Source organism: Geospiza fortis, unplaced genomic scaffold (assembly GCF_000277835.1).
Source record: "Geospiza fortis unplaced genomic scaffold, GeoFor_1.0 scaffold186, whole genome shotgun sequence".
In the NCBI taxonomy this organism is placed as follows: Eukaryota; Metazoa; Chordata; class Aves; order Passeriformes; family Thraupidae; genus Geospiza; species Geospiza fortis.
The window spans coordinates 5,263,106-5,275,347 of NW_005054331.1; the positions used below are offsets into that span (position 1 = coordinate 5,263,106).

At 40.0% G+C, this 12,242-nt stretch overlaps 1 protein-coding gene across 6 annotated transcripts in view; it reads right to left on the reverse strand.

Moving 5' to 3' along the window:
• Nucleotides 1-12,242, reverse strand: part of ANKS1B (ankyrin repeat and sterile alpha motif domain containing 1B) — a 409,286-nt gene that overhangs the window by 31,061 nt on the left and 365,983 nt on the right. The window contains exon 6 of one of the 6 annotated variants that reach the window (XM_031057575.1): nucleotides 3,220-3,294. The exons of the other annotated variants lie outside the window; for them this stretch is intronic. Within the exon in view, the coding sequence (XP_030913435.1) occupies nucleotides 3,220-3,294 (75 nt within the window). The remainder of the gene's footprint in view (nucleotides 1-3,219; nucleotides 3,295-12,242) is intronic. 6 annotated transcript variants of the gene reach the window in all.

The following is a 12,242-nucleotide window of genomic DNA, read 5'->3' on the forward strand; positions in this document are numbered from 1 at the left end:
AGCAAAAGGTTCCTATGTGAACAGGGAGTAAACTCAGGACAGAAAAGCCACAAAATGCATCTTTTGACCACTGGTTTCTCTACCAAGAAAGCACAGGGATGGCCATGAGGCAGGACCAGAAATCCTACCAAACTCCTACCAGAACTCCTACCAAACAAGTGACCAGGGGTAGTGCTCCAAACCTTTCTGTTGCACTGCTCAGCAGGTGGCTTCCCTCACATGCAGGAAAGGGACAGCACTGCCAAATTAAGCAGGGTACATAAGCAGTAAAGTGAGTACATAATTTTACAGTTTGTTTCCCTTTTGCACATTAAGTATGAAAAGCATAGAGAACTGCATTGTCTCTGTCTGTAAATAAAGGGCAGAAAAAGGGGAACAATCATTACCTCTTGTTTTGGCTCAATTTGATAAAGACATGAGAAATAATCTGCAACCAGGCTAATAAAACTTGCGTATCAGACACTTAGAGTGGGACCATGTGGAGACCATGTTTGTATCCATTGAATGCTCTATAAATACAAATCTTAGTACCTACTCCTTTTAAATTAAACAAAACAGAATTGCCAAGATTGCTATACATATCTCTAGGATGTTCTAAACATGTAATAGAGTTGAGGTTAGGGGAATGCAGACATTCAGGATTTCTGCTGTTCCTGACAGACCACTGCCCCTGGAGGCCTATCATGTACTTCCACGTGTCTTGTAGAAGTAACCTCAGCAAATCTATAAAAAGTTTATAAAATGAAACACATAGATACAGATTATTATGATGGATGGAGAAGATATTACATAGCCAAAATTTTCTTTGAAAGTTGTACCATTTGTGTTTTCTAATATTCAGCAGAAGTGGCTCCCGGTTTCCTTTCCTTTTGTTTCTTACCAAACTCCTTAGACTTTTAAACAGTACTACTGTTAGTATTCATAACCTATTTAGACTGAGTTGTAACAGGGTAGTCTCCAAAGCCCAGATCCATGAAGATGTTTAGAAGTGTAATCCCTATTACATATTCCCCACGCAATTTCCTTTCCTTTCCTCTTTTTTTTTTCTTTTTTAATTTTTAAATTTTATTTTATTTAGGGAAGAAACACTTTTAAACAAGATTTAGAGAGCTAAATACATTCATAATTCCGTGTCTAAAAACCTCACCAAGAGTAAAGGGAGTTTCTCAGCCAGTTGACTGGCTCTAGTCAGATAGTGAAATTCTGAGATTTAGGATGTGAAGATGACAGCTAGCATCAGGGAAAATACAAAATAGGACCATCTTTGACCTAGAGAAGACTTGAAATCACAAGGCTCAAGTCGGGGGGGAAAAATATTAATTGCTAATTGTCCTAAATCTGAGGAGTTGATGTGGAACAATTTATGGGTGATATATTGAGATTCAAGTCCTTCATAAGCACCTAATAGACTTTTCAAGCAGTACAGAAACATTAATAAATTGCAGTGCAAGACCAACTATAATGTTTGATTTAAGTTTTAAAAATAGATATGATAGGATAAGGATTTTCTGGTTTGAATATTTAATTTGCAATTATAAGAAATAATCAAACATTTAAGCTTATGTATTTTTTATGACACAATATACGGATGGAGATATTTATCTCTCTGATGAAGTAGAAAGGCAAGAGATAATTTCTTCCTCATCTAACTTTACAGCTCATCAGACAGCTGTGCAATTTATCACATGGATTTTTCTGTACTGCTGTGGTTTAGTATTCTAACCTCCTTATGACTTTAACCAGCACCTTTCCTCTCTTTGGCCTCAGCTAACTTGAAAAAGAAAATCTTTTGCTCCACATTTTGCAGATAAATAATTTATAATCAGAAAATGGTCTCAAGGCAGGTGTCAGAGTGGTAAGGATTCAATCCTTTTACAATGACAACTTTTAATAGCCTTAGAGACCAATACCTTGTGCTCTTGCAGTGTTTTCTAACCCCAAAAATGGGCAGATACGCAGTTCTCAGTGCTCTGGAAAGGGCTGGATGCTTGATTTCAAATGAGCTAGAGAAATAGACTACAGCTATTATTTTTCTCTACAATTTTTTCTACAACTGCTGCACATTTTCCTATCTCATCCATTCTCTCCGAGAAGCGTATTTGACTCATATTAAAGGCACCTGGATACAGAGATAGTTGCAGATAAGAAGTAACCTCAATAAATCTATAAAAATCTAACACCTCCCTCGTCTTTTTATAAAAATGTCATGTTAAAAATCCTCCGTGCTAAATGGAAGAAAAAGCCAAGAAGGCCTGGTTTTGAGTGGTTTGAATGTAGTTATTTTTAACAAGGAGCACATCTTATAACTTTTCACCTGTTAAGCCTTATGCCTGGTTATGGTAACGTGTATTAGTCACCATGACAACAACAAATTGGAGCACACTTGGATAAAACAGTTCTGGCTGAAAAATTTATAATTCTTTCCTGTAAAAATTTTTAATGTTCTGCAGACCAGTCGAATCCTCATTATTTGCTTGTGTTTTAATTCCTAGAGGCAGACAATTTTTTTAGCTCCTAAAATGCTTGGCTTTGAAATAATGGAAACAGGTTCATGGTGTACTTCAGATTTAAAAAACTTCTGATGCTCGGTGGCCAAAATGACCCCTCTCTAGCAGAAATGTTCCAAGCAGGCATGACAGAATGAGGAGAAACCTACAGCTGCTCTCGAGTACTCTGCTGAACAGCTGGCTGCCGTCCTTACCACACTGCAGTGTGGATCACCAGGTTTGCTCTCACGTGCGCAGCACTCGTGACTGCCACAGAAGTGACAAAAACTCAGGGCACCATGAGTCCAACTCCCCCAAAGTGCCTCTGCCAAGGCAGTGTGCAACCTCAGCTGGGCAAAGCCTCCAGACTGACACAGGGAGGGCAGCACGACACACGGCGGGGGCCAAACTGTGCAAACCCAGCTGTTTACACGGTTTCCTGCTTCGGAAGAGAGAGCGAACAGAAACATGAGGAACAGAATCCAAAGCTGCCCTGGGCGAGCCGGCTGGTGGCAGTGTCCCCATCCCGCTCGCACGCACACACGGAGCCGACACATGGCAACCACACGGCAGGACACACGGACAGACGGATGCGCGCACACACGGCCCCGCACGGGGCCCACAAGGTATGGACTGCTCCGTCATTTCAGCGACATGACACCCGAGATAACACCACAGCAACAGACTGTACATCCAGAGAGGGACAACACAGCCATTCATCGCTGTATCTTACATTATGGACCTGATGGATCGAGGAGAAAGGATATCCTGCATTCTGGTTGGTCCAGATCTCACAGACCGAAGACTGCTAATATAAACAGAAAACTGTATCTCATCTTGTAAATATTAATGCACTGCAACTGCCAAAAGGCATGAATAATTAGGAAAAGGCTTGCAATAATACTAAAGAAGGAAGTAAAACAGTTGTAAAAAGTAATTCTATTATTTATTGGCTGACAAAATATTTTTGGACTGACAGAAAAGAAACATAGCGTATTCAGAGACTTTAGAAGAGGTTTCAGGCTGTGAGTACAAGAACACAATTTAGTCAGAAGCGCTAATGATGTAGAGATAAAGTTATGCAAGCATAAATAGAAACTGCCTACAGCAGAAGAAATATTGGTTACTTTCAGTTTTTGGCAGGGAAGAAGTTTGAAGTCAACATCCCAAGTAAGTTTTGAGACTTAAATCTCTCTCTGTTGGAGACATTCACAGGGACAAAAGAAGGGAAAAATCTGGCAACACGATTAACAGGAAAAATACATTTTCTTTATAACAATTACCAGAAATGAATGCATTGCAATTTTAGTGAGGCAGCTGCCCACCATCTCCTTCCAACAACAGTCCCTTTGCATACTAAGAGACAGATAATATTACCTTTGGCACTGACCATGACCCCAGTGTGTAGACGAAAGGTTTCAGCCTACCCTCTACATTATTGTACAGAGAATCTGTTGTAGCAAAGCAAAGTAAGCACATTGTAGCATCTCTAGCAAAAGCAGAACTAGGCAAGCACAGCATTCACCAGCATCTTTTATATATTTCCTTGTTTGGGCAATCATCAATAAAGCATCTGTGGCACCTCAGCAAAAGCTAAGATAACATTTTACAGTAGCCAGGCAACTAAAACAAAGCATCAGACATAGGATCTGCCCACGCTATCTTCAGCTGGCAGCAACAAAAGGCAATAAACAGACATGAAAAATGCAACTGCAGCATCCAGAAGAGATAACAATTAATATTTCGGTAATTTAACAACATCAAGAACGTGCATTGCTGGTTCTTGTCAGCAGCAGCAGCAGCAGCAGGAAATTAGCACTAATGCTCAAATCAACCCGAAGAAGTGCAAGTCTTCTTAAAATATGACTCTTGCTCTTACCTTCTGTAGCCTGCACTCTTGCTGATGACAGAACAAGTTACCACTTCTATATGCTGTCAGGGAAGCCTGGCATCAGACAGCCTGGTGGCTGTCTAATGTTGTTAATTGTCCCTTAATTTCTTCATCATCTGAAATGCATGAGCACACATCCCTTCCTTCAGCTTCAGTCATTTTAATACTTTCACAGATGTGGTTAATTCCACCTCCCTCATCTTGTTTTCGACGTTCTTTGCTTCTCTTTCCTGATGTGCAGAGCTCTACATTTTGATAGCATTAGCTAATTAAAACTTGACTTCTTTTCAGTCTTCTATCTCATCCCCTGCAACTTGCTACAAACTAGTCGTCCTCCATGTAATGAACACATAGTCTCAGTGCAAGATCAGCAGCGAAACACTGCTGCAGCTTCTTCTGCAGCAAAACACTGCTGCAGCTTCTTCATCCTTAGGACACTGCACTAGTGGTTACCAATGACTTTTTCTGTGTATGTTAAGAAAATTGACTTCAGGATGTTCTGGCCATACCCCATTGCTGTGATGCCTGTATCTGTTTGCCTCAGGTGGGAAAGATTCCTGAATAGGAGTCCATGTCAGAAGATTGTGCCTCTGCTTTGCAAGAGAAGAGCAAAGAGAAGGCATTTCCATGCTGGTGCAGCATGCCCAAACATCTGGTCATCAAGGTAGTGAAGAAAACTGACAGCACTGCTATTTGTACACATCAAGGTACCAAAAGCAGGAGGGGATGCAGCAGGATACTGCATGCTGGCAGATGTTTTATTTCTCCCCAGAGCTGGCAAGGGGTTGCCTTGATGCTGCCACATTGTGCAGCCACTTCTCAGCACCATGATATTCTTGAGACAAAAGTGTGCTCTTAAATCCTACCCCTCTCAAGGACTTGCCTTTGGGGACTGGCATGGGGCCTCAGCCAGCTCAGTCCTTCAGCTGCCCCAGTGCTAACTCAGGGACAGGGAACCCTGCAGCATGTGTGTGCCCAGGCTTCGAGTCGCTCCACTTAAAAAGAGGGCAGTGAATGAATCCTCTCTTACAGATGTCAATGGTGCCCATCTGACCCCTCCCTCTCCAGCCCACCTTTTCCCAAATGGAAGAATACAAGTTTTGGGTGCAAGTCTCTGCTTCAAGAACTGTTCAAGTGAACTTCCCCCAACAAAAAGATTTACCTCCAGAATTACAGGTTTGAAGGATTTAGGCTTAAGTGAAACCATCTTTAAATACAATCAACAACAAATCAAGCAGACCAGCAGAGACTGAGAATTTCCCACAACTCCACAAATGCCCAGTCAGAAGGAGAGCAGTGCAAAACTCATTACTCAGTTTTGCTTTCAATAATGTTTGAATGACTAAGGTACTGAAATGCAGTGCAGATGGAACATTAATTTATGGATGGTAATGAATTCAAATTCAGAAATCAACCTTTTCCTTGCACCATTGTAGAAATATTTAGCATTTACTATATAGATAGTTTATATCTTCAAAGTACTTAAAATTTTTAACGAAATACACAGGAGAAGTACCTAAAGTTGCATATTCCTGTGGTGGAGGGGAAGGAACCAAGGCAAGGAAAAAGGTTAAGTGATTATCGGAGGCCAAAAATAGGCAGTAGAAAGAAGAATGCGGATTAGGCTTCAAACACTCACAACTTTCAGCTCCCAAAACATATGCTCTCAAAAAACCCTAAAGAATTCAATCTGTGCATACACTTTCACCAAAATAAACACAAATACACTTGGGCACCCAATACCACTGACACAGAGGTCCTGTGAAAGAGTTTAACAAATAATATTTTCCTAAGTAATATGGCAAAGAAGAGCAAAACAACAGCATCATCTACTGCCTGATTAGTATCAAATATGCCATTATCTTAAAACTTCTCAAAAGATAAATGCTTACAAGTAATGTCACAGCAAGACTCTGCTATCATATCCTTTTTGTGGAGTCCCATGCATAAAAGGTTGCCCTGTCTAATCACAGTGGAACACAGCTCTGACAAGCAGGAGGGGCAAAGAAAAAGTGAAAAGAATTATCCAGGGAAAACTTTAGGCTTCCTCCTTATAGACTAGGAAAACATGGCTGATAACCTGAAGAAAGAAAGTAACTATAAGACTGATCATAGAAATCATATACTTTCTAAGGAGAGGAAAGTGGCAGAAAAGAATACCTGGACAGCACACACAGGAAGAGCAGGAGCTGGGTGGAAGGCAGTCCAGATGTATTCACTACAGCTCAATGAGTTTCACTCAATGGCACGTTAGGAGATGTTAAAGATTTACCTAAATTAGGAGTAACTATCCTTGAAAAGTCACAGAAGATACTGAAGGACCAAAGAAGGGCTAAAAGAGTATTTAAGATGGGAGAAAAGGAAGGTTCAGAAGGTTACAGCCAGCCTAACTGCAGGGACCAGTAAGTCTAGAAAAGTTTAAAAATCCAGTCACCATCTCCTGGTTTTTATGACCTTCTGACATTGCTCCTGGCCATCTGAAATAAACACTCAGGAATATAAGTATGCATGTGTATATTTATATCTATGCATACATTATTGAGAATAACAAAGAAAAAGTGTAATACTGCCTGCCATGTGCTACCAAGACAGTTTCTATGCACCAAGAAAAATTCAAGATGTTCACAATGAGGTCCTTCAGTATGAATCATTTGAGATCAAATTTCCTTCCTATGTTGGAAAACTGGCCAATTAAATCAGCAGCAGCAAAGAGAAGTACAGCAAGACTTGGACACTGTGTGACTCCTGATGCAGCGTGTTTCGAGGATGATTATTGGTATTTAAGCACAAATGGACTGAACATGTTGAGGCAATCTTCAAGGACCTGCTCCATGCTGTGGCTTGGAGGAGTGCCAGTGCTCTCTAAGGAGGATCCTGAAGTGAGGGACTTCTCAGAATGGGGTAAGAACTGAAAACAGGCCTGATGACCTACAGATCAGTCAGATGAAATTTAGTAGGATTACACAGAGAAATACAATAGCAAATAAATTAGCAAAGTGATTTAGGTTAGGGGAAGTCAAAAAAGATCTGAAAGTTTTAGCATACTTCAAATTAGATAGAGCAGTCTTTCAAAAGAATAAGAATATAAATCACAGGATAATTTATGCTGCAAGGAAGCTCAGGAAAGCTCCACTCCAACTGCAGTTCAAAGCAGAAGCAGCTGTGAGATAAGACCAGATTTCTCAGGGCTTCATCCTGTCATGTCTTGCAAACCTCAAGCACAGACTGTGAACAACATGTGCCCCTGCTTTCCTGTCCATATGGGGAGAAAGTTCCTCGTGGCATTCAGAGTCCTCTTTCAGTTTTAGTACCCAAAGCCATGTCTTCTCCAGCCAGCCCTGGTTGTTCAGACTCTCTTCAGAGGGCAACTACTTTAGGTCCCAACCATCTTGGTGGCCCTTTGATGAATTTACTTCTCCCATATGAAAAACCTCAGGTATTTAATAAAAGTAGATGCTGCATCCCTGAATGTTCTCAAAGTTCTGGGGAGAGCTTGCCTTACTAGCAGAAATAACTGCAAATTCTCCTTCCAAAAAAAAAAAAAAAAAGAAAAACTTCAGAGATTTACAGTGAAATTTGAAATTTGTATTTCTTTTAGAGAAGCAGAAACTCAAAATATCACTTCTTATTAGAAGAATTGCACGCTTTGCAGTGGTGTACTTCTTCTGCTGCTCCTGAAAATACTTTACATGAAAATTTCCAGACAACAACTGGGCCCCTAGGACTGGCTCTCTTGCAGGCAAGAAGTGGGTGAGTGGGTGATGGGTGAGCTCCTTCTCATTGACAATACCCCTTCTGCTAGTGCTGCCAGCTTCCAGTGTATCCCAGCCTCTTAGCCTTGTAGAGAGGATACAAACTTCTGGACAAACACCAATGAAGTTTATCAAACTATAGGTATTGACCTATATGCAAAAAAATTCCACCAAACAACAAAAATGCTCCTTCAGAAAAGCACCCCACAAACTCTAAGCACAGCTTTTTTCCAGCAGATCAAAAATGTAAATGTTAGGTATTAAAATTCAGTTTTCAAAAAGTAATTTCAATGTAGACCTCGAGTGTGAAAAGCAGTAAATTGATAAGAACGTTTGTCCTCTTCCTGGTGTGCTATTAACAGCTAAAGTTTGGATCATTAATGCTGAATATTGCAGAGGCTTCCTCAATTCCATTTGCTGAAGCAGCTTGTAGGTACGATCCACCTCACATGAATTCAGTCCTAAAATATTAGCTTCTGTAACATTCTTGAAAAAATTCTCTCTCTCTATTCAGGCAGAAATTAAGAAACTTCTTACAATGCCTTTATCAGTTTACTTGTTCATTGCCCAGAGAAGCGTTGGATGCCCCATCCATGGAAGTGCTCAAGGCCATGTTGGATGGGGCTTTGAGAAACCTGCTCTAGTGGGAGGTGTCCCTGCTCAGAGCAGGGAGGTTGGAACTAGGTGATCCAACTCAGTGATGGTCTATGATTCTATGAAATACACAATTCTCAAGGGATCTATGGAAGAAAATGGGCTGAAATTTACAGATCAAGATACAGCCATCTATGGTGTTTGCATCTGTGTGAATTACAAATACAACTGCCAGCAGTAGATGTAGTTAAGCACTCTTCTTTTGATGTTAAATTGAAGGTCATCACAGTTCAGTCATCTTTTCATATTAAAACTGTAATGCACCTAAAATATGAACCTTAGAGAATTTTGTTTGGATTTTACTTTTAGATAGCTGTCTATTTATCCTCCCAGCATAAACTATTTTATGCTTATAAAAAGGAAATAAGTAGCCTAAGAAGTAACAAGAGAATGAATCTAGATGACCATATTTCTGTATTTATTGCTTCATAAATCAACTAGTAAAGAATTCTGCTATTTCATGAGTAATTTCAACTATACTTCACTGCTTCTTAGAAAATCTCATTTAACATACCAGTATTCTCTTGGGCATATTTTTCCTCATTCACAGTAATATTTAAATCCTTCAAAAGCGGAGGAGAAAAGAAAACAAACATGAAACAAGTAAAAAAAATAGTCATACTGTGGTTTAAAGTTACAAAACTAAAGATGACTATTTTAGGTTCCTTCAAACTTTCTATATCATCTTACTCAACCTGCAACATCCCTGTATGTCAGTTTTCCTAGCTGAAAAACAGAAAATATGATTTTAAATCACAGCCCCACAGTGCAGTGGAAATACAAATGCATTAATATCTGTGAAGTATTTGGAAGACATTGCTGAGTTGAAAGTATTATTTCAGAAAGAAGCAAAATTATTTCACAATTTTAATACAAACCTGCCTTTGCTAATTCTGTTTTTTTTTTGTTTTCATGACATCTCTCCTCTTCTATAGGTAAAGAATCTGTTGTACTAAATCCATTTAAATTATTGTCCCCTGCATATCAATACTAACCCAGCAATGAATTATTGTATCTTACAAAATAATGTTAAAAGGCAGAATCCCAACAATCAGGACAGATTTACTTCACACTTACTATGCAGTCATTACAACGACCATTTGAAGCCATCTTGCATTTTAGCAAAAAAAAAATTAAAATTAAAAAAACATTTTAAAAAAACCAAGAGCCCTCCGACTATGTGACTGAAGCACCCGGAAAGGCTTTCAAAATTAAGTCTGAGTTCAGCAGCTCTGGGAAAGAACTTCTCCTGTCAGCCTTTGTGAAGGAATTTTTCAACTCTCTCGGATTTTAAAAGATCTCTTCCTTCCATGACAGCCCTCTGGGATGCCCCCATATGGGCCATGACTGGGTTTACCCTAGTGGAAAGCTTACTCTGACTCACTCCCAGTCTGTCCTGCCAGAGGCAGACACAGGCTGGAGCTGTCCCCAGAGAGGCTCCTGCCCACTGCCCCCCAAGAGGACAGACCTCTCCCTGCTCGGGCTGTGCCGCAGGTTCAGGGCGTGTGACAGCATCAGGGGACACCTGCCCCAGCTCTCCTTCTGCAAGGAGTGCCATGGGCAGGGGTGCTTCCTGCACCTCCCTGCATGCCTGCCATGGGAAAGATGGTTTTGTTCCTCCCTCCTGGCTCATGGCAGGGTGCAGAGCGCCACGGCAAGAGGTCTTATGGGCCAGGGTGGCTAAAAGCACCATACATCACTGGCTGGTGCAACAAATAGCCAGTGCCTTGGGGCTGGCAGTCTGGAATATGCTTGCAGCTGGTACCTAAAGCTTCTCTCCTGCCTGGAGAATTGCAAATCCTACAAAGGTGATGTTTTGACTGATGTCTTTTAATGAACATGGCTATGATTGCTTTCAACCTCCAAAGTTCTTCCCTGCACCTATTTCAGGGGTGAATGAAGAGCCCAATCCCTTCAATGGGACTCCTCCTCCTATCGATTTTGGTTCCGAAGTACTCAAGCTTTGCCTGCATGATTTCAGTTCTATTTTAAAGGTTTAGGCAATCTTAAGAACAACCTCAGCTATTTTAAACTACGTTAATTTGATCATACTAACCTACAGTTTGCAGGCTCAAAATTCAACATCCACAGCTAATGATGACTCAGACTACTAATTTCTTCCTAGATTTTTTTTCTCCTTTTTCTTTGGAAAACAAACCATCTCACAACCTTCTGTATTACCATTTTGGCAGTTATGATTTATACAACCAGACATCACAGACTTTCAGAGCTGGATGATCAATGGGGGAGTTGGATGACCAAACCTATTCCATTGGGGAATCTAAATTGGTTAGACTCATTGTTTATATTATAATTTTCCCCTTAGGGCACAAATAGTCTGCTAGGGAACTGTAAATGAAGGTACATGCTGGCCTTGAGACAAAACCACCCACATTAAGTAAATTTAAATCAGTGCTTCCTCCAGGAAACAAAGAGTTGTATTACTTACAAGCAGATTTGATTATGGTTTGGAGAACTGTTTAAACACATCTAGCACATCAAAGGAAAACAGATTTAAGCTGCTGTGCTCATTGTTTAAGAAATATTGGTTGATTGATGCAAAGATCAACATGATTGATGACTCCCTGTAACGGTTTAGTAGAAACACAGGCCATAGTAAAGATGGAAATATCCAGTTTCATCAAAACATCTTCAGATTTTATATTTTAAATTAAGGATAAGATAGTCTCATTCTAACATTTTTAAAATAAAATCAAGTTCATGAAAGCAATACAATAAATAACTTCACAAGACCATGTTGGCCTCTCTCTTCAAGCCATAAAAACACCCACTAATCTCATCATCCAGAACATACCTAAAACTTCCAAAACACCACAGCATCCATTTATGCACATTTGTGAACTATAGCATCCAGTACACATGCAGATTCATACAGCAGCATGCAAACAGCCTAGCAAAGAAAGGGTTAAGACAAAAGAACATTCTCAAAGCAATTAAAATAATCCCTCTAGATCATTCTGTATGTGAAAAGTATTGTAGCTGGGAAGCTGGACTGGTATCAGTTCAGAAACTGCTGCTGATCTGACACAAGCCAAAAGAACCAGCAAACTGCAAGGAGAAAGTTGCTAGATGAAAGAAAAACCCAAAAAACCCCACAACACACAGAGCAGAAGGTTTATGTAAAGAATCAGCTGGATCTCCTTTGCTTTGCAGAAACAATTATTTTACTTTTAATTTCAAAGAGGCTTTGGGGGAAAAGACTGAAGGAAATATAGTTCATTTTGGCAGAGCACACATTGCACAAAATAAATTTAAGAATCTATTTTTGGGCTAGAATGGTTGAAGAAATCCCTGATTAGCCTCTTAATGGGGTGAATCCAATTTATTGAGAATGATCACCAGAGGGAGTCATTGACTTTCCCATTAAAGTCAAAGGGAATTTTACATACATCAGGAATGCAGAATTTGGGGGCAGAGCTGAAAAAGACTTCAAACAGA